This window comes from Alligator sinensis, unplaced genomic scaffold, assembly GCF_000455745.1.
Source record: "Alligator sinensis unplaced genomic scaffold, ASM45574v1 scaffold682_1, whole genome shotgun sequence".
Taxonomy (NCBI): domain Eukaryota; kingdom Metazoa; phylum Chordata; order Crocodylia; family Alligatoridae; genus Alligator; species Alligator sinensis.
In genome coordinates this window covers 374,890-398,887 of record NW_005842011.1, presented here as the reverse complement: position 1 = coordinate 398,887, position 23,998 = coordinate 374,890, and the positions used below count along the sequence as shown (strand labels likewise).

Sequence of the window (23,998 nt, the reverse complement as noted above, 5' to 3'; positions counted from 1 at the left end):
TCGGTCCTTGGACCGATACTCTTCAATGTCTTCATCAGTGACTTGGACGCGGGGGTGAAGTGTACTCTGTCCAAGTTTGCAGATGACACAAAGCTATGGGGAGATGTGGACATGCCAGAGGGCAGGGAACAGCTGCAAGCAGATCTGGACAGGTTGGACAAGTGGGCAGAAAACAACAGAATGCAGTTCAACAAGGAGAAATGCAAAGTGCTGCACCTGGGGAGGAAAAATGTCCAGCACACCTACAGCCTAGGGAATGACCTGCTGGGTGGCATGGAAGTGGAAAGGGATCTTGGAGTCCTAGTGGACTCCAAGATGAACATGAGTCGGCAGTGTGACGAAGCCATCAGAAAAGCTAATGGCACTTTATCGTGCATCAGCAGATGCATGACGAACAGATCCAAGGAGGTGATACTTCCCCTCTATCGGGTGCTGGTCAGACCACAGTTGGAATACTGTGTTCAATTTTGGGCGCCACACTTCAAGAGAGATGTGGATAACCTGGAGATGGTCCAGAGAAGGGCCACTCGTATGGTTAGGGGCTTACAGGCCAAGCCCTATAAGGAAAGACTGGTTCACCTGGACCTCTTCAGCCTCCGCAAGAGAAGGTTGAGAGGTGACCTTGTGGCTGCCTATAAGTTCATCACAGGGGCACAGAAGGGAATTGGTGAGGTTTTATTCACCAAGGCGCCCCCAGGGGTTACAAGAAATAATGGCCACAAGCTAGAAGAGAGCAGATTTAGACTGGACATTAGGAAGAACTTCACAGTTAGAGTGGCCAAGGTCTGGAATGGGCTTCCAAGGGAGGTGGTGCTCTCCCATACCCTGGGGGGTCTTCAAGAGGAGTTGAGATAGGCATCTAGCTGGGGTCATCTAGACCCAGCCCTCTTTCCTGCCTATGCAGGGGGTCGGACTTGATGATCTATTGAGGTCCCTTCCGACCCTAGCATCTATGAATGTATGACTTCTCAGGGTAGTGCTCTAACCATAGCCCATAGCAGAGACATAGTTAGCTTTGTTAGTCTGAAGTCAAGTAGAAGGGTAGATTTGCACTTTATAAACTAATCGAAGTGTGATACACACACACACACGCACAAGTTTTCATGGGCTGAAGCTTACTCCACAGACTAGGGATGGTGGGTGGGTATATGTGTACAAGCAGATACACACTTACTTTGGTCAGTCTATAAAGATACAAATTTACCCTGCCTCATACCTCCTAAGTCAGACATTACAAAGACCCATCTCCAGTACTCCTTTTGATGCTAAACCATTGCCCCTTGCAGTTAATAGTCACTGGATAAAATGGATGGAAGGCAGTGTAGTGCAGTGAGGAAGCTTCTGCTCTAGCAGGAGCAAGGACCCATGCTAGAACTGAAAGCCTGCTCCTTTTCAGGGTTCCAGAGTTATCTCATTGAACCATGCATCCCATAGTTTACACTTTTTGTCCTAACTCCAGATACCTCCCTCTTGGCTGCCCAGGGAGACAACCCCAAAAGAAATATTAGAGAGAGGTCTGGATTATGCCTGATTTATGACATAGTGGTTATAGCACTATGCTAGGATGTCTAAGACATGCAGGCTCCAAAGTTCCTTTGAGTGAGGGGGGCTGAGAGCTCATATAGTCAGCTACCTGGGTGAGTGACCTAAGTCATCAAGGATGATAAAAGATGGGATGTCCCATGACTTATACTTCTAATCATGAATTTCTGACTGCCAACATTTTCTGAATGTAGACACAAGTATGTGTTCACAACAGACATGCATACATGGCCACATACATACTTGGCCAGCCTCTGACCCTTTCCAAACCCACTGGTAATAAGCAGATATTACAGCTACTTTGCAAGGTGCACATTGTGAACAATGCTTCAGGGCTAGAAATTGAAAGCAGAGATGCTTGTCATCAATTCTGCCCCTGGTCAATCTTTCTGGTTTTTCCTTAAGCTCCTCTTCCTGGTTCTGTCTCTAAGGATGACTGACACTGTGGTGTCAGGCACCGTCTGTGATGTCCATCTCTCTTTCTGAGAGCACCATTTAAAAAAAAAGAAAAAAAAAAGGGCATTCTTCTTCTATCTGCCTTTTCCATCATAACCTTTCACTAGTCTTATACAAGCCTTGGTTAAACTGTCATCAATAACAAAAAATCAAATCTTTAAACTTAATTAAGTTATGTTTCAAATAAATCCATTTTACTGCTTTGTGATAGTATAGGGTGTAACCAAAATTGTCTTGTTTTGACTGCGTTCAAACTTAAACCCCATGTATCAAAATTTTTAAAAGTACCTAGCATTCCCAGATATTTGAATTTAAGCTTGGTACTGGCATTTCTTTTTCTGTATTACCAGCATCATCAATGTCACAGATTCAACATTAGTTACTGGATGTTTAGTTCATTCATTACTTGCTATATAAATGTCTTTTTTTGAAGGACAGACTCATTGTTTTTCATATTTTTTCTAAACATGTCTCACAATTTCATACTGTCCTTTGGAAGCATGGAGCTGAAAGTAGCCATCTTAGTATCTTTTCTCCTCCCATTACGTACTCTCACATAACTCTTTAGTCCAGACAAGTGTTGGATTGCAGGAATTCATTTTATGGATATTTTTAAAATTAATTTAGCGCTGGTGAGAGGCTCAACAGCCCTTCATTTATTTAAGTGCTCGGTTTAACCAAACACCATGTCCAGAACATCCAACACACAATCAGACAAGTCCCCCCATTAAAGCTGTTCTCATTCTAGAGCTGGCAGGGACATCTCTAAGCGATTTGCTTTCCTTGTTCATCCAGTCCTTGATGCCTCTTCTGAGATTGTCATCAAGGATGCTAATTAGTACCAGTTGTGATAGCTTCTTTTTTGAAATGTGGACATCTGTCCACTGATAACTAGACCATGACCCCCACACTCATTTCACATAGTCCACTAAACAGCTATCAGAGGATGATAGCATTCAGCTGTTACCAGCCTGGGCTGGATCTGAGCCAGCCATAGGTAAAAAGCAATATTCTTTTTAGTAAAAAGAACGTTGAATCATTTGTTTTGAAGGAAAAACTACAAATATATATGTAGGTCTACAAGCATGTATGATCAAAACCACAGGTCAAATTGCAGGACTTGCAAACATAACATTGCTAAAAGTGACAGTTTTTATAACACCACTGCTATTTTAATTTTTAAGGTGGCTGTTTTCCATCTATGCTAAACATGCTGCAATACTTTTAAACACAGAATAATTCAGTGACTAACAACCCTGCTGATGGTCAGTCATGCTGATCAATCTCACAAAACGTGGAGACAGAAGATCACCAAACCAGTGTATGTTAATCCCAGAGAGCTGACAAATTTCAGACAGATATACTCCCACCAAAAACATGCAAGAAATATTTTCTTCCAAAAACCATGCTAGAAATAATTGCAGAGAAGATGTTTATATGTTAAGATACACAGTATGCAATTACAAGTCCATTTATTGCTGACATTGCTCTATACTCTGCAGACTTTCTGTGCAACTTAGAGAAGACTGTGTTGAAGGGAAGTCAGAGGGGCTTGCATCTAAATAGTTATGACAAATTCCCATATTTACCTGAATCCAAGGCAACTTTGAATTTATGACAATCCTTCAATAATTAGATTCTATACATGGAAAAAATTATAAATGTGCTAAATTTTTCCATGTATAGAATCTAGTTATTGGAGGATTGGCTTTAATCATCCCCACCACTGCACTGGGGAAAGCAGTAGCAGTGAGACAGGTTGGGGGGGGAGGGGGCAGGCAGTGGGGAAGGCAGTGGGGATGCAGGTGGGGAGGGAAGCCAACTTGTGCCCTAAGTCTTGTTCCCCCCAAAAACTTACCCCCTGCTTGTGCCTGCCCCGCTGCAGCCTCTGCCCCCTGAATGTCCCCCTACCATCCTTTTTCGCCGTGCCAGCAGGCTCCATTCCCACTCCAGCCTGGGACACGGAGCACAGCCCCAGCCTGGCCCCCTAGCAACAGCACAGAGCTGGCACCTCTGCTACGGGGCTGTACTGGGGCTGTGTGCCATGCCCCAGGCTGAAGCTGGGCTGAAACAAAAGTGAGGAACAAAAGTAATTGTTGGTGGAGGGATGCAGAAGGGATAGAGGCAGCAGTGAGGAGTGCAGATGGAGGGAAGGGGGTGCAGCAGACTGAGGCTGCAGGGGGGTAAAAGCTATGTGGAGGGGTGGGCAGAGGAGGGAGCAGGGGTCTGAGGCTGTGCAGAAGAGAAGCAGGTTTTATAAAGGTGGCAAGGGATGTGGGGGGTGGGCAGACAGCACCTCCAACTCCAGCCCTGTCCTGGGTTTGGGGCTAGAGCTGGAGCGGCAATGGCTGCCTGCCTCCCCCCTATTCCCATGTCATGCTCAATTCCAAGACAAGGGGCTCCCCCTACCCTTGCTAAATGGGGGTAGGGGAGGAAAAACACATCTTGACATTGATTAAATACAGTACAGAGATAAAATAAAAAGAAAACCTCCACATAAGTGTCACAAAAATACAGACCAAGAGAACTTCCAAAAGTAAAAATTAAACACATGTAATAGCAGGTAGTTCAAGGTACCTTCTCTATCAACCCTAAATATTGCCCTCTACAGTCTTGCTTTCTTCCCTTCCCTAAAGTTGAGCATGTCCTAGTGAGCACGAGCTCAATTAGGGAAGCCCTTGATGCATCATGGTAAAAAAAAAAAAAAAAAAAAGAAAAGACTTCATGGATGCAGAGAGAAGTAACAATTTTCCCCCTATGGAGAGCAGTGTATAGCTATGACCAAACACAAGAGCATGCCTGCAGACAGCTTCAAAAACAGCCAGTTGGGTGCAAATATGAACCCTTATTGCATGAGTAGTCAGATGAAAACACTTTAAAACAGAGTACCTTCTGTGTGCGCTGCCTGCCAGCCTGTCCTTGCTTTCAGAATGAGAGCAGGGAAAGCAAGCAGAGGGATTTTGGTTTGGGTTTTTTTCAGTCCTCACTGAAGTGGGGGGCTCCCATATACCCACCCCACCCTCCAGTGCTGGCTGGGGAACCCCTAGAATGAGCTCCCAGTCCTCCCTTTTCATCTTCCCATTCTCAATCAGGGACAGGCTGGGAGAGAGGAGGGACTCTTGCTAGAGGAAACTGTTTGCAGGCTGGCAGCCAGCAGCTAGGGCATTTATACATGTACCATTTTGTCCCACGATGCGCTAGAGAACTGGTGGGTCGGAGCAGACTCAATTAATCGAGTCTGCTCTGCACACAAACTGATGCACACTGCACTGCTTCACGTGCAGTTGTATATGTGGCGAAATGCACATCAGTGCACAGAAAATGGCAGCGGTGTGCTTTTGAACTAAAGCACCTCTGCTGTGTTTGAGTTCAAAAGCACATTGCCACCATTATCTCAGTGCTGCCGCGCATTTCACTGCTTATACAACTGCATGCACTGCAGGTCTGGGAGCTTTTAAAAGCGCTTGGTGCTACGGCACAAGCACGTGTACGAATGTCCCTTGATTCCTCTCCACCCTTGAACCAACAGTGAACTTTTGTTTGGATCGGAGGATCCTTGTAACTCAGAAAGCTTCCTTCAAAGTGTTCTCAGTTACAGATGAGATTCTGTCTGTACTCCATGTTTATTTTGGGTCTAATTGTCTGGGCTATGACTCACATTAAAATAGGCAATTAACCCAAATTAGCCTCAATTATCCTGGGAAAAAGTGTTATCTAGGATACTTCATAGGTACTTGAAGTAGTTAAAAATAATTGGCTTCTAAAGTTGCAGGATCCCAGGATAAGAGGCTTTGTCTGAGGGGGAAATCTGACCTCTGTTTTTATCCTTAGACAAGGAAGAGGGAGAAATATGGGGAAACACCATTCTCTCAAACCAAAAGGAGTTCAAAGCTGTCCTTTTACCAGCTGTGCTCCCTTAACTTCTGTCAGTGAGAGATATATACTGACAGTACAGTAGCTTCCCCTATCTAGTCTCTCTCACAAAGCATTGAAAGCTAAGCAGCATGGTATGAGCATACAGTTGCAATAGTTACTCTTAAAAGATGCAGAAGAAAAAGAGCAAGAATTGCAATACCACCCCGTCATTACCAGAGGGTGCTCCTATATGCCAGTGGTGAAAAGGTAAAGGCAGTTTAATTTCACACAAACCACTTCTAACATCTTCAGGAGGCCTGCTGATGCAGCTACTTGTATCCTAAACCTATAGAGCCTGCCACCAGAGAAATGAAGGTCATTTGCCAGAATTAAATCAGACACAGTTCAAATTTCAAAGAATCAGTGTCAATAAAATATTTTCTCTGTATGTTTTTGTAGGTATCTGAACCCAAAACATTACAGCAGAATGATCTATGTTCTGGATGATTTCATTAAACAGATTTTTTTTAAAAGCCCTAACCCAATTAGTAACAGTTCTTAGTTTGATGTTTGATTAATTTGTTATTTTACCTAATTGATTTTTAAGAAATCCCATTAATTTTAGAAGCATTAAAAGAACACAAGTAGACTTTGTCTCTGATAGTTACAGGATTTAGACAAAGCAGATTTAATTCTTAATGTGATCTTTTTCTTTTTCCCCTTCTCAAAGTATGAAAGCACAACACTAATACGCAACGGTTTGAAGAAGATGGATACTACTGCATCAGAGCAGGCCACACAGAGAGAAAATGTAAGAGAACTAAATATAGATTTGACATCCTGCTTTGCTTATAACAGATCAAGAAGCGATTCTACATTCCTATGAAATCTGTACCTTAATACTAAAACTAAAGTAACCAGAAGAAGGATAGAGTAAGGCACTATTTGTTTTTACAAACAGCATCATATAAGTGACCTTCTTTTAACACATCTAGGCTTTTTGATTTCAGCAAGGAACAGATGGTCCCTAGTGAAATTCTGTTCTAATAATAGCAAAAGAAGGCCTGGACCAAAACCTTAATCCAAAAAAACCCCTTAACTTCAGAAGTGCTTGAAATTCAAATATGGAATCTTAATTTTACAGATGGCCACTCTTTTTTATAATAATTGAGCCTGATCCTGAAACCAAATATTCAGGATATTATATGGCATTTGGAATACAGATCTGGATCAGAATTTTGTAACTTGTAATTTTGTAACTAGTCTCTCTCTCAATCCACCAGCCTAGCACATACTTTATGTCACACATGTTATGTCTATGGGGTATTTTAGGGGGAAAAAGTAATGTTTTAACAAAGTAGAGGGCTATTTCACATGATCTTCAGCATGGTGTCTGGTTGAATATCCTTCCCACTATTGTTTTTGCTTTCACTTGTTTCTATAAATACAAATTGCCTTTGTACCTAATGTCAACAGGGAGAAATAAGAATAAAACTGGTAACTACTCTGAACTTCTAAACATTTTTTTCTACCTGACAATGTGATGAGACATCTGACTCAGAACAACATACATCAGGAGTGCTCAACCTTTTGGCCCTCCCAGGCCAGATGACTGGCATGGGACTAGTCTGTGGGCTGGATCCTTCATGAGGTTGGCACCTGAATTGGGCCAGATGCCACCCCGACTTGGCCCTGCATGCCTGGATTGGGCCCTGTACTATTTCAGCTCAGCCCCACATACCCAGATCGGGCTCTACACTGCCTCAGCCAGGTCCACCAGGCCAGGATATAGCTCCTTGCCACTCTAGCCCTATCTAGTGTGCAGGAACATGCTATCCAACCTGCTGGGCTCCCTACAAGTTTGGAAATTTGGCAGCAGATGACAGATCAGATCTGAGGGCTGGAAATGGCCCAGGCATTGGAAGTTGAGCACCCCTGATATACAGCATTTATCTTTCATAGGAGGAAGTAGGCAGTGACCAATAAAGGACCCACATCACACCCTACACTGATACTCTGGTCATTGAAGGTAAAAAAAAAAAAACTTAATTGATAGGGGATTCAGAGTCTTGCACTAAGCAGGTAAAATCCATCAATAGAAGTATCGTGCAGATATAGAAAGACAGATACTTATTGCAGTGATCAATTTAAAACAGTACACCTTAAAACTACGTGCTGGCCCAGGATTTCTCAGTACTGAATTTAGACCACAGTAAATTAAGAAGGGATGTTAAAAACACTGGATGAGAATTAAGAGATACAGTTATCCCTAACATCTTATTGAGAACATTAGTTCACTATTGACTCAAGGAGAAAATGCCTACTGATGCTCTATGGTATTTCTTATATCACTTCCTCCTGGAGTTCTTCCACTGAAGTGCTGACCTTCTCCAACCTTTTTCTGGCTGTGGAGTCCAATGTGATCGTGGCCTGAACTGATCTGGCTGCAAAAAGCTATGACAAGGTCCATACATTTCATTTACCCTTGAAAGTAAATACATCTAGCATTTGCAGTTCTAACTAATGCCACTAGTGAAATCAAACGGTCAGTGTTTGGAAGTCTTGAGAACCAAAAAAATCCACCAATTCCCCTACTTACTTTAAAGTACTAACCCGAGAAGAACTGTTCTTATTTCTTTTTTCTGTTTTCTTTTGGGGAGGGACCTTCCTGGGGAGGGGAAGGGAAGGGAAGGCACCTTTTCAGAATCATGAAATGTGGATTTGTTAAACAAAAAATGTAACCTTTTGATCAATCCAACAGCAAATACATCTCTTTCTGGAGAATTTTTCCTCTCTAGTAAATAATGGCAAGCCCTATATATATTTTATACCTGCATATCTGTAAGAATGCTAAAAATAAAGGTGCCTTTAGGAATTGTACATTACCTAGTTTGTGAAAGACAACGTGAGGCACTTTTGCTTTGCACATTTCATTTTTATACTGCTTAACGTTGTTGTTATTTCTGAGCCTGATTTATAGGTACCCAGGGGTACTCCTAACCCTTTTGATGTTATTTCTACTGGAAACAGTTGACAAAAGCAGATCTTCCCTTGAGGATTGCACAGTTTCAGTGTTTGTTTCAAGTTTCAGCTGTTTGCTCAACCTATTAAGAGCTTCTTCAAAGACATAAAATAGCATCCCATCACCTTCAATGCCATAGAAAAAAATGCATGCATAAAGGCTGCCAATTCACACTTTAACTCTGCTGTAGATAAGCGGAAAGCGTTGAAAAGTATTATACTACATGGAATACTGCCTATGGACTTAGCATAACTCTGCAAGGGTTTTTGGCTCTCAAGTATTTTACTCTGATGGTCAGTACTCCATAAAAATATTCATATCAAATATAAACTAAGAGCAAGCAGACTGTGCACTGAATGCAAACATAGGACTAAAAATCAGCAGTGGGATTAAACATTACTTTCATTTTATGGGGGGTTTTCTGCATGCCATATCCTACTGATTTAAATAAGATTTTTTTTATGAGCTTTGTTTTGTAAACATTGTTGAGGTCTTATGTACACTAAACCTCAAGATGCACTGCACAAACTGCCTGGACTGGACAAACTAAATTTAATGAATAGATGGGAATGCAGTGAAAGCCTCTTGGTTGATCACTTTATTGCTACTTTAGAAACACATAATTAATTGCCCAGGCTGAAAATGTTCCCATTCCAAAATTTTCCAAATAAAAATAGGAGGTAAATCTACACACATGTTTTCACTAGAATTTCATTTTTCTGACAGATCAAATGATAAATAATTTTAATATTTATTTGTATTAAATATGCTTCCCTGTCTTTTTCCTTTTCAATCCTGTAGAATGAAGGAAGCAGACTTCAAGCAACAATGCCCTTAGTGAGCAATTCTCAGTTGTGGAGTAGGTATTGGCAAGCGACTACTACGGCATAAATAAATTCCTACCCAACAGTTAGTTAAAGTGAAATTAGCTTTGCAGATATTTACTAATGTTTGAACTTCCCAGGAATGCTTGCATTAAAGGAAATAATTAAAAAACCAGGACATTCTGAATTCTAATTTAAAAAAATACCCAAATATATTTGGAAGCAAAAAAATCCACTTACCTTCTCTGTTAACCCTGAAACCCACTTCCCATTTTCCTTTTTTCACTCCATTGTGAAATATGCTTAATTTGGATATAAGACTTCTTCTAAGGCCTTTAGAGGAATCCACAGACTACAGTTCTGACATCTTAGATTTGGAGAAGATACTCTACTTACACCATTTGCAAACAGGAAATGAAAAATGTGCACCACAGCACTTCATAGCAGACTGATCTTAGCAACTTAATCATAGCAACTTAGTGTTGAAGGCTGTACCTCGATCAAGTAATCAGCGACTTGAATACATCACCAGGGAAATGAAACCACATGCAATTCTCCTACAGGAAACACATACAGAGGAGCTGTGGAAAATGAAGCTCTCAGGATATAGCCTAGCAAACTGTACCCAGCAGGATCCATGGCTTTGCTACATTCATCAGAAATGACCTTCCATGCATTACCAAGGGATATGACTCCTCCAGGACTACAAGAGAATGGAGCTCAACATATACAAGCCCCCTCTGCCACATTGTTAATCACATCCCTGTCTATTTATGACCAGATGACCTTATATGCAGGTGACTTCAACCATCAACATCAAGCTTGGGAATATTCTATTCACTGTAGCAACAGAGATAATCTTTGTCACTGGGCAAGCCTGAATAATATAACCCTCATACACAACCCGAAGGAGCCGAGTACCTTCCATTCTGGACATTGGAACATTAAGACAAACCCAGATCTTGCCTAGTGGAAGGGTAAAATACTAAAAAAAGTACTTGACAAGTTTCCATCATCTCAACACAGCTTTTCAGTCATCAGCACTGACAATATGATTTTTCAGCCCATACCAACCAGACCAGCTCCAAGATGGAACTTTTGGAAGGCAGATTGGCAGAAATATCAAAGGGCAACCAACAAGAGAGTAAACCAATTAGAGGATCCATCTGAACCCAGTATTGATCAAAGTTACAAAACATTTACAAAGTTCCTAACTGAAGTAGCTAAACTCTGTGTACCTAGAGGCTACAGAAGGCATTTTGTGCCATGTTGGGGCAAGCAGTGAGAACAGGTCTTTAACATCATTAAACAATGCAATTACCCTGCAACCATAAAAAGCATTACAGAACAGCTGGCTACCACACTGAACAATATCAAAAAGGAGAGATGGCTTACTACCATAGGAGGATTGGATATGACCCAATTGAGCAGACAAGCATGGTACGTCATTAACTGCCTTACAGGCAAAGGCACCAACAAACAGCATTGCCCTGTGTCAGCAAAATCTATTGTGAAAATACTTTGCAACAACAGCAAGTACAGTACAATAACCCAAGCAAGCTACACACAGAAATGATAAGACACCTGACTCATGAACAACTGATATCATCCAATGCCAACCTTAATTTAACTTCTTCCACCTCTGACAATGAGTTCAACACCACTATTAAAGTAATCAAGATTTGCAAGGCTGCTGGACCAGATAAGATATTCCTAGAATTTGTTCCCAAGCTTGGACCCACAATGAAAAGATGGCTTCAGAAATTCATGTATATATGTTTAGAAAGTAACAGGCTTCCAAAAATCTGGAGAAAAACTTATGTCATAGCTATTGTGAAACCCAACAAACCACCAGAAGATCCAAAGAGTTACCAACCCATCTCACTACTCTGTGTTGCATACAAACTCATGGAGCACAAAGTTCTGAATAGAATAGAGAACTTCATTGGCCCACAGCTCCTAAAAAAAACAAGCTGGCTTTCAGAAAAAGCAGTATACCACTGACCAAATTACATTACTTGCATCTGACATAGAAAACAGGTTTGAAATGAGGCAGAAAACAGGTGCGGTCTTTATTGACCTTACAGCCATCTATGACACTGTATGTTATCAAGGCTTCAAATGTAAACTGCACTCTGATACCTGATCACAAGCTATGTGCTTTCATTATCAACATGATCTCCAGCAGATCATTTAAACTCACTGCTGGCCAAGGAGAAAAAAGCAAAGTACGAACTCTGAAGAATGGAGTCCTCCAAGTGTCAGTGCTTGCACCAATACTTTTCAATATATATACCTCAGATCCTGAAAATAAAGTGAGAATACTAAACACAGGGGTACTGGAGAACACAGGACTGACATACTTAGAAACCACTATCAAGAAGAGGAGATTGGAATGGATTGGCTATGTCAGGAGAATGGAAGAAGACTATACCCCCAAGAATATTTTGTATAGTGAAATTTGAGACCGCCCCAAAAGTGGGGTTGCCCTCTATGGCAGTACCATGATGTGTTAAAAAATTACATGTAGTCGTTTAACATCAATGTAGAAAGCTGGGAGGAGCACACAGGATCCAGTCTGATCTGGAGGGGATATCTGTCACTGGGTGCAGCTCAGCATGAAGTGGCTTTGATCCAGAGTATGGAAGCAAAGCGAGAAAGAAGAAAGAAGCATGCTGTAAATTTGGATTCTAACTGAGACAACATATGGATCTGTAAACTTGTAACAAGATGTGTCACTCTTGAATTGGGCTTGTTAGCCACAAACGGATTCATCAGGCATCTGACTAGACCTCTTACATGTATACCATGATCCAAAGGATTGAAGGTTGCCTAATAAAACATACCTCAGACTTCCGGCATACAACATCTAAGTGCTACATGTTGCCATAGTAGCCCAGGGAATAGACATGACAGAACTGGGGAAAAAAAGAGTACTGACATAGAACTCATTTCCTTACTATCTCCAAAAGTGGGTATAAAGTTAAGTGTCAATAGACCCGTATCATCACACTTCCACCTGAATAACTGTCAACCCAAGAGCATACTGTATATCAAAGTAGGCAACCACATCCTTCCCCACATAGGCAACTGGTAAGGTGTGCACAAGGGTGCACATGCCTCCCCTGACGGCCGACACTAATGCTGTCGGTAGGGCTGGTGCCCCGCCTGACAGGGTTGGCGGCGTCTGCAGTTGCCCTCCCCAAATTCAGGAGGCACCAGTCACTCATGCTTCCATGAGCATACCCCAGCCTACTTAGGAGTCACATTAGACCATTCCATCACCTATAAACTTCAGATTCAGAAGGTCAGCACTAAAGTATCTGCACAGGTTGCTGCCTTAAGATGTGTAGTCAGCACAACAGGGGGTGCCAACATCAAAGTGCTCCGAACTACTGCGTTTGATGTCATGTATCTGGAATTTAAAAAAAGCCTTTGATCTGGTGTCCCATAACCTCCTCATGGAAAAATTGGCCAACTGCACCTCAGCTACATCACAGTTCGATGGCTGGGAAATTGACTCTGAGGTCAGACCCAGAGAGTAGTGATTGATGGCAGCAAATCACTATGGCACTCGGTGACCAGTGGTGTCCCCCAAGGCTCTGTCCTTGAACAAGTTTTCTTTAACATCTTTATCAACGATGTGCACATTGGTGTCAGAAATGCACTGGCTAAGTTCGCTGATGATACTAAAACTTTGAGGCATAGCGTCCACACCTGAGGACAGGCTAGTGATCCAGGCTGACTTGGATAAACTTAGTAAGTTGGAGGACACAAACCTGATGATGTTCAATACCGATAAATGTAAGGTGCTCCACCTCGGGGGGAAAAAAACCCACAGCATACTTATAGGCTTGGTAGTGCTACACTTGCTAGCACCACTGCCAAAAGAGACTTGGGAGTCATGATTGACCACAAGATGAACATGAGCCACTAATGCAATGCCGCAGCTGGTAAAGCAAACAAAACTCTGGCTTGCATCTATAGATGCTTCTCAAGTAAATCTCACAATGTCATCGTCCCACTGTACTTGGCCTTGGTGAGGCCACAGCTGGAGTACTGTATCCAGTTTTGGGCTCCGCAATTCAAGAAGGATGTGGAGAAGCTTGAGAGAGTCTAGAGGAGAGCCACGCGCATGATCAGAGGGCAAGAGAATAGGCCTTATGAAGAGAGGCTGGGAGCCATGGGACTCTTCAGTCTGGAAAATGGCAGGCTCAGGGGGTCCTGGTGGCTGCTTATAAGTACATAAGGGGTGTACATCAGGACCTGGGAGAACATCTGTTCACGAGAGTGCCCCAAGGAAAAACAAAGACCAACAGTCATAAACTCCTACAAGACTGTTTTAGGCTGGACATAAGAAAAAATTTCTTTATGGTCCGAGCCCCCCAAGACCTGAAATACACTCCCTCCAGAAGTGGTGAAGGCACCCACTCTGGACTCATTCAAGAAACGTTTGGATGCTATCTTGCTGGGATCCTTTGACCCTAGCTGACTTCCTGCCCCCGAGGCACAGGCTGGACTTGATGATCTTTGAGGTCCCTTCCAGCCCTAACGTCTATGAACTCTATGAAATTTGACATGATATATGCCCCAGCAGAATACTGTGCTTCTGTACAGCCCAGAAGTTGTCACATTAAACAGTTCAACATTGTACTTAACAGTGCACTGAGATTCATAAGAGGTTGGACAACTTACACACACACGTACTCCATGTAATCTTGGACATTAAACCAAGTGTTATAAGAAGACACCCTAACATCATTACTGGCAATAGAGGCAAGAGATAATGAAAAAATCACCTGCACCATCAACTGATAATTGAAGACCCAAATAGATGGAAGTTTAATAGACTCAAAAGTCTTAAACTGTTTGTACATGAAGCCGACAAGCTCCTGGAAGAGACTGGAGACACTGAACCAAATCTATGGGCAACAAAGAAGCGGGCCAACTTCTGGCAAAAGTCAGATCTATTCCTACAGCCTTTTATACCAACACCAAACAAGTCCCACATTGGGCATGGCCTTGACAGAGAAGCATGGGTCAAGATGAACATACTGAGATCTGGATACATATGCTTCAAAGTAACACTTCAGAAGAGGAACATCTTGGACAGCCCCTTGTATGAATGCAGCGTTCCACAAACAGCACAGCATGTAATCGAAAGCTGCAATCTTTACAAATGACCGGACAAATGAAATCCACACACTGAGTGATACTACCAGACAGTGGCTTATACATCTGGAAGTTGATATCTGATACTGTATGAAAGAGAGAGAGAAAACAGACTGATCTACTCTCAGGTCTGAGCCTGATTTTAGGCAGGCTTGTCTGTATTCTTTGCAGAATGGGTTGGTTACCACCTCTAATGAAAGCAGCACCTGGTCTTTAGCTTGTACCCAGGATAGGCCAACTTGCCCAGATTGAAAGCACCACAACATTTGAGTGAGAAGATTTTGTCTGCAAATGAGAAGGGAGTTGGAGAAAAACCCAGTTTAATTTTCCAATAAAGGCATATCTGTAGGAAACAGTAGGAGAGGCAGGGACATCTTCAAGAGCCTCCATCAACACCATTCCACACTGCTCCTAGGCTTGTATTGTTATGAGGGGGAAGATGAGATGCTAGTCTTTTGGCAGAATTAAAGCAGTTTAGCTTCCTGAAGTGTGTAAATCTTTACTTTCAAATGTTTGTGCTTCCTGGAAATTTAACTGTGAGACTGCATTACCCTAGAAGAGGAATGTGAGTTAGCTCTGGTGTTCCTGTAAGGATTTTACCTTTAAGTTACTGGTTTGTATTCCCAATTTTAAATTTTTCTTACTGCACTTTAGACATTTTAAAAAAGTTTTCTTAACAATAATTCCAGCCTGGAAGCATTTGGGGAGAAGCTAGGAGGAGATTTACTCCATGCAGACTTCCTCTGGCCCGTTAGGGGCCATCTGCCCTCTCTGGCATCTGCACACACCTGAAAGATGAAGCAGAATACCAGTGAAGATTAAGAACTATGCTAGAGGAATGGGGGCCCCTCCTGGGAATTTTAAGATCCCAAGAAAGTTGGAAAGGGTAGGTCTGCAGGTCCTGACCCACATCAGATCTACATGAGTAGAAACAGCCCTAGAAAACAGGAAGCAATGCACAGAAGTGGGACCTATCCTGAATAAAGGTATCATTTCGCTTGTAGCCTTCAGAAACTTCTCTGAAAAGCTCTCCAGCCCCCAGTAAAGGGGTGAAGAGGTTCATGTGACTCACTCAACTGCCTCGCTGAAAGCCTTATGAGCTTTGATGGGGACCTTCCATAACTCCTACAAGGTAACTTTTCCATAACTCTTCATAGGCTATTTATAGGCTACCTAACCATCCCCCTCCCTCTCTCTCTCTCACACACTTGACACAACCTTGTTCATCTGTGATCGAATGCAGTCAGATTATCAGGCACTGCAGAAGTCTAAACAGGATTTTCAGTCGCCAGACACTCCTAGTAGCTTCCTCAGGGAATGACAACCCTCTTCAGGCACAATGTGATCTCCTAAGCATAATAAGGTTTCATATAGAGGTGGGATAATGGGCGGAAGGACCAGGATGCTTGTGAGGTTCTTCAGCGAGTTTGTCTATTAATAGTCTGTGAAAAGTGAGCTTGCTTGGCAAGCCTACAAAGGATTTTGTAGGGTGATTTGTCCATGTCAAACTCATTCACATTTTCAGGAGCAGTGGAGGGTTCTCTCTCCTACTGCCCACTCATGCTCCCTTCCCTCATTTTTTCTTTCTGTCTTGCTAACAGTTAATAAGGGATTGTAATGACGTGTCTCCTCCATCCAAAATCCATTCTTTCTCTAGGGCATGCAATCACGACTCCTGGAAACTTCTGAACCTAATGCAAGCCTGAAGGGTATAGACACACACATATTTGGAGCGTTGTCAGAAGGGCAGTAGTTGTTATGTTCTAACTGTTATGTGATGGCAAACTAGCAATGATATTAATGTAGGAAAATCATTTCAGCTTTCATACTGAATAAAGCAGTCTTTTTCTGCCAGTCCTTTCACAGCATCTGACAAAGTAGGTCATTGCTTATGCCTCTCTGAAGCAATTAGTCTCTAAGGTGTCACTCTGCCCTACCTTCTGCCTGAGTGCAGACATGGCTAACCACCTCTCATACCTTTGTGGTTTTAATAAGGGGTGATGGGGGTTGGAGGAAGTTAACATCATAAGAGAAACCGAGTCACAATCTTAAATTAGGAGAGCCAAATGCTGCTACTTTGTAAACCATTGGGATGAGTTGTTAAAGTGATTCAATGAAAAGTACCTGCAAGACAGATTTTAAAAGAAACAGACAACAATTTTACAAAACCCAGGTATATATGAAGTGGTGAACATGGTACTATTATTTTTCATTGTACATTTATCTCTTAACTTATCAGTAAGACTCATTTTTTTCAGTCAACTATTGTCAGCAGTCAGATGCTGCCAGTAGAGCAGCATGCAAGCACTGAAAAACAGCTTAATATAGTATATTGTGCTTTGTCTGGGATGAGATAAGAATAACATCCTATAATCTGCTATTAGACATTTATTTATAGAAAACCAGGTTTTTCCTTGGAAAATTTATCTTCAAATGGTTTGTCTAACCTACCCTTTTCCACCAATTATAAGATGTCAGAATGTACCCTTTTCCCCCAAAAAACCCGTTCTCTTCTTACAAAATAGAGACTGGTCAATACCGTTATTATAAATATATATAAAGACGAACATAGTGTGAACAGTAATGAGATACCACCCCAATGTCTCTCTCATAACCAGCAGATGTGGGTGCTTTGGGAAAGTTTTCAGAAGGCCTCTTCTTAGAAATTACTTTTATTTAATGCAGCACCATTATGGCTCCTGTATCACATTACATATCACATTACATTTTTTTTAAGATCGGAAGGTCAGTGAAAAATAAATATATAAAAGATTAGAAAGAGAAGATACCTTTTCAATTAGATGCAGCAGATGCATAACATCAATTACTAATAAAAACAGGTTAAAACTCTGAATAGAAAAAATGGCTCACTTAGATGAAAATCACACATATGGACCTGTATACCTCATGCAAGATAACATGCTTAAAATTAAGTGTTTTTCTAATTTATGGGGCTGAATACGGCATAGTGCTGTGCTTCTCGTATTGTATGAGCCCATTTGTCAAACACAAAGGAACCTGGTATAGCATTTGCATCAAAAGGATTGCTGCCCTAATATACAAGATACACATACTAAGACTCAGTTTCCTTTTTTGCAGGAACATTTTCTATTCTTGTAAATTTGATCCAAATTATTGGATTCTGAATGTAGATTAGACCTATCAATCTGATCACTTGTGCCACTGAAAAACAACACTTCAGCTACCTCTTTTGATGTATAAACAGTTAGATTTGCACCTGAAACTCACCCGTGGATACAAAATGTGCGTCCCAATTATGCTGACAAAACAGGAGAATGCACTTTAAAAATGTGACCAATATTTATCCAAATACTTAGGAAGGAAGAATGCAAGAAAGAAAACCAATGTGGGGGAAATGTAGAAATGATAAGTACTCTGAAGCACTGAGATAGTAAATTTGTGACACTCTACAGTGTACTTACCTAATATCTGTGCATGTTATACATGTGATACGACGGCTGTTTGTTGTAATGAGGTTCAAAGCCACAGATGTTTCACTGTCAGAAGTTGGGTGTGCTCCACATTTAAAGTAAAACTCCTGAAATATTGAAGGAGAGATAAAGGGAAGATTACATACCTGCAGCTCATGTCCTCTCTTTATCTTGGTCTAACTGACATTTCAGACAGCAGACAAATCACCGCTGCCAGCAGTAAAGGAGGGCATTCATTAGGAATGATTTAGAATGAATTCCTTACAGACTCTCTCTCTGCTAGGCATACATTTTATTCTTGCAAAATACCCTAATGAAGAAAACTTCTCATGTTGCATATGTTTAGTACTAGATGTAGACTGCATTTATTTTTCTGGATTCACAGAGAAAAATAAGGCCAGGTTAGATCTCGAAGGGGGTGGTGGGGATTCAGTGGTGTAGTTGCACTCCACTTTGATTCCTAGTCCACCCAAAGCTTAAAGTGGCAGAAGCATTTCTATTCAGGCATCAGTGACAGTCAACTGACTTTATGGCTAACTATCTATTACTTGATGCTTTCTAAACTCTTCATTCCACATATGTTATGACCTTCCCTACTTTTTAATGGTTCTGATGTTCAACTAATCAAGGTACCCTTTCTTCTGCAATTCTGTTGTCTGTTAGCTTTTCCTAGTAATGTGGTTCCTGTTTCACAGCCCGGAAAACTTATTTTGACCCTAGCTAAAAACATGAACTCAGGTGTGGAAATACATTTCAGTGAAGCACTGTATGTACTGTCAACATATCTAAGAATGCTAAAGATGTCCATTTAATTCTAATGACTGCAGGACTAATGAAACAATGCATTTTGATTGTTTTTGCCTAGTTTGTTATGGCTTATGCATAATATATGATATAACAAATTAATGCACATACACTAAATTTATGTTTGTTTTTGCTCTGATCTTAAACTGAATAATTCAGCCCTAGGCCACTAGCTTAATAGTAAAGCTTCTAGTTTCTTTTTAATTTGATAAAAATGTGTGTTGGGATGATGTACCATACATCTGCATCCCCCTTTTCAAAATCCTTGATCCACTCATGAACAAGGCCTCTGGCAAATATTCAGTTAAAGGTCCAATGGGGTACAGAATCATATAAAGTTAGGTTTTGAAGGGAACTCAGGAAGTCATCTAGTCCAACCTCCTTCTCAAACCAGGGAGGTAAATTGCAATCCCAACAATCACACCTCCTGCCATGCTATACATGCATGGCAGGAGGTACAATTGTAGGATCAGATCCCAAAAATGCCATACTGAACATGCAGGGGGATCCCAGGATCATGATCTTGGGTTTCCCCCGCACTGGCAAGCTGGGTGCCTACTGCCCCCACAGCTGGGAGATCCAGTCTGCCATCAGAGCACATGGAGCCCTTGAGGCTGGCCACACATTCAATTTATTGTGTGTTGGGAACCAGCCACAAAGTTATTACACATTTTTTGTGTGGTAACTTTGTGGTTCATTCCTTGTTTTATCACGCCATTAACTGAATGAATGTGTGGCCAGCTTAATCACATCTTAAGTAGTAACTGGTTAATCATGTCTTTGGTGTAACATTTTCCAGGAACTGAATATCCCCTGAAACTACAGAGGTATGATCAAAATGGGGAAGCAGGGTCACCCATAAGATGCAGGGTGCAAAGCACTGTAACTAAGCATTAATGTTCCTGGCTATAAAATAGCCTTAGCAGTGTGGCTCATCAACAATTATATTTGACTTAAATTATTCCAGTTTATATAGCTTGTAGACCGATTTCAAATCAGGAAAATGTTGCTAGGGCTTTTTCTTGCATATTAAGCAAGATGACCAATAGCTGTTACTTGTGATTTTTTTTTTCTTTTTCATCTTTTATCACTTTTTAGGGAAAATTCAGTATATAATGTAGTCTTTTAATAGGAATTGGTTTTGGGGATTTAAATATTAACAGTACTCTCTTTGTATGTTTGAGGAGGCATGTTGGAGGAATGTGCCTTGACTACAAACTTGGAGTAAGTTGTGATGTTTGTTAGCTTTTGCTTGAACAAGACACAGATAAAGTTAAATCTCCCATACAAATATGCTTCATTTGGTTGGCAAGCACTGTCTTCATTGCAGAGCTTTAGCTGACCTTATAGATAGGCGGGGACCAAGTTACTGCATGTATAGAAAATGAAAATAAAAACCTTGAATTTATTGATTTACTACTGTTGGTACTACAGAAGACACACAAGATGCATCTGGACTGCTGTTACTTTAAACACTTTCTTTTGGTTGCCAATCCTAAACATTCACAGATAATTAACTTTTTTAAAAAAGCAATACATGTGACATGTTTTTTTATTTGCCTTTTGATTTTTAAGCCTGTAAAATACCTTTGGAACATGTTTTCTACCTTTATCCATAAACATGGGAGCTAATTTTTTTCAACTTAAAATTTAATTTAATCCTCGTCTCTAGAAGCTAGGGTTTTGAGAAAAACCCCAGTGAAATGAACTGAACTGCTCATATGCTTAGAATTATCTTGTGCTTAAGTACTTGGCTGAACTACAGTGTCAAATCTCTTTCGAGTCTTATTTCCTATTTATTTTTTAATGTTGTTCTTTTACTCTTAGAATTGTTTTTGGATACAGTTTTTCATTTATTTTGATTTTTTGTTTTAGGAAAACAGTAATAAGTATTTATTGCAAATCGTAAGTTCTGCGAGTTTCTGCTTGCTTCAGTACATTTCTCTGATACCATATAGAAGTACTATGATCAGTTAAGTAAAAAAATATTGACCAAAGATCCTAAAGCCAGGCATCTACAGCATAGAAACACAGAATAAACTTTGGGTAAAAATGATTCATCTAACAATAATAACTTGTGTTGGTCTACAAGCAAAAAGCATTGAGCAATAACGACAGTAAGCTCTAAAACACTTGCAATGGTTTTACACTTACAGCTTTACATTGTATAGAAAAAGAATGTTCTTGTGTCTTTGGTATGCAGAATTTACTACCATTTTTACTTCTGGTTGCTTTATTGCAAGCACAGCAAACAATCATAAACTATACCCCCACCGACAAAAGTGTGCAAAGCCTAGTATACTTTAATGACTTTACATGTTTTCAATATTCCCTCTTTTTTTGTGTAGAGAGAGAGAGAGAAAAGAACATTCCTCTGATGAAGAAATACACAATGAGAATATGAGTAAAAGCTAAAGCACAGTATCCAACATAGTCAAGAAGTTGGCACTTGTAGATTGACCTGTCTGCAAACAAAGCCAAATGTAAAAAGATAGAGAATTAATATTTCCAGACATGTCCACAATCAGAGGGAACCATCAAAACTACTGAGAAACAAAATCACAGAAAGATGCAAACTGGGAATGGTGCTTATAGTTTGGGAAGCATTACTGCGCCACCAAGGCACTGCCAAAATACAACTGTTAAGCTCAAGAAATCAGTAAAGGAATAGCAGCCACCAAGAATAATGTATGCTATTTTCTTTCATCATGCCATTGTAGTCACATTTCCAGATCTTCTCATGAACTTATGCAAGTGTAAGTTATATATTTCATATTGCTGCCTCCTGGGTGTAAGGAATCTTTTCTAGAGTTTAGAGCACATTACAGGAAGTAAAGAATTCCAAGTTATATTCCAACTCTGTAACTGACCTTCTGCAGAACTTATGGGGGAAAAAAATGACTGATCTGTCTATGCTTAAGTTTATCAATTGAAAATTGCTTTAAAATACTTCCTTAGTAATTATATATGCAAAGTACTTTGATATTAAAACAAATTCATTTGGAAAGAGAAGACACTATTTTACATAACAAAAGGAAATACCACTAGTCTCAGAAACAAAGTAATACTATAAGCAAAGAACACTCATATTAAGAAAGCTATTATCTTAAAAAAATCTTTACAATTTTATCAGCACTGCACAGTAATTTATGCTACTGCGCAGTAAATATGCATGTGTAGACGCGCCCAGTGGATATGGAAGACAACAGAAATGTATAGAAGTTTTCCTGGGCCTGAAATGACTCAATGCCAGCACAACCTCTTCAGGCCAGAACTTGTAAGAGACTCTTCAGAAAGATAGCTCACAGCTCTCTTCTCAGTTCTCTGCAAGAGGGAACTCCTCCCTGGCTAGATCTTGGACTTCTAGAACCCTTTTCCTATTATACAAGGCTCAGTGGGCAAGAATCTCTTCCTATATGTTTAATTTAAGCTTATCATGTGCGCAAAGGTAAATGTTCCCACCACGGACTAGCCTAACAATTAGTGAATGGTTCTAGAAGTCAGTTCCTTTAGACTTGATCCTCAAACTTTGCCATAGATTTGCTGCACCTCTCTCAGAGAAGAAGTCATTACTTTCAGTGGCCAAATTAAAATCATTTTTGCTGTGCTGGACCCCAAATGCTTTTTTTTAGGTAAAGAGGGATAGAGTGGTGTAAGTGTTCAGGAGATGGACATCTTCACACTGGCACTAAGGCTGGGTATAGACATTACCTCTGTGCTGCCAAATTTTTATGGTGGCACAATGCAAAAGAAAACAGACACCCATGTGTCTGTCAAGCCACAAATGCCTTTGTTTGTGCTAGTAATGAAAAGTATTAATAATTTGTGGCGCTTTTTCATGGCAGACCTCTATTTGCTTTATGGCAGGAGAGAATGGGCAGCCTCCAGTTGCCTGCACTCTCCAGCTGTAATAGCCAGGCACTGTCAGGGCTTGAGGGGCTGGTCCTGCATGCCCCAGGAATTCCTGTGCAGGATCAGGCCACTTAAGCTCTGGGAGCACCTGCCTCAAATTCTCCACTTATAGGGACATACCCCTAGGAGTCTTTGGGGAATACCTCTACAAGAGGAGAATGCCTGCATTCCCTACTTTCAGAGGCAGGCCCCAGGGATTTCCAGGGGTGCATCTCTAAGTTGGGAATGCATCATCCATTGTCCTATATGATAAATGGTAGGTAACACATGTTTCACCCTATGAAACAAATCAGCTGTACCAGGACACATTCTGACACAGCTCATCTACTTTATTTAGCTACATTTATTTATATACTTAGTTGTGGACCTATACATATATTTATTATTCTTCTATACACAATTTGTATTATGCCATGAGAGATGCCATTTGGAGAACCTTAACCTTAGATAGAATATAGCAATATAGAAAAGGATAGACAATGTTCTTATATAGATTTTCTACATAGTCTTCACTCTTGGTCTATGTAGCAAGGTATTTACATATTGCCTACCACTGTGGTATTGTCAGGTGCTGAGGCATGGGCAGTCTGCCTATTGATTAATATGAGCCAAAAGCCTAATCCCTAATCCAAGGGATAGTTGGGTCAAAGCCAGAGTCAGAGTCTGAATCAAAGCCAAAACAACAGGCAAGGCAAGGCAAGGTCAGAGAGCAAGCTGGGCCAGGTACCTGGGACAGCCACGTTCCAAACAGTACAAGTCATGAGGTCAAAGTCCAGGCAGGTCACAACAGGTGGTCAGATCTGGAATCATGATATAGGAGCAAGAAGACAATAAGCCAGTCCAAGGGCAACAAGAGACCTGTTATTCAGATAGCTTCCACAGGAAACAGGAAGCCTTATACAGGCAAAATGAACCAATCAGCAGATGGGAGCCCTGAGCCAATCAAGAGCCAGAAGTAG

General features: G+C 40.9%; 1 protein-coding gene across 1 annotated transcript in view; it reads right to left on the bottom strand.

The window, feature by feature from the left end:
- The window catches only part of PRKN (parkin RBR E3 ubiquitin protein ligase), a 939,557-nt gene that overhangs the window by 633,704 nt on the left and 281,855 nt on the right, over nt 1–23,998 (bottom strand). Inside the window, exon 6 of the mRNA XM_014519112.2 lies at nt 18,315–18,430. Coding sequence (XP_014374598.1) covers nt 18,315–18,430 — 116 coding nt within the window. The remainder of the gene's footprint in view (nt 1–18,314; nt 18,431–23,998) is intronic.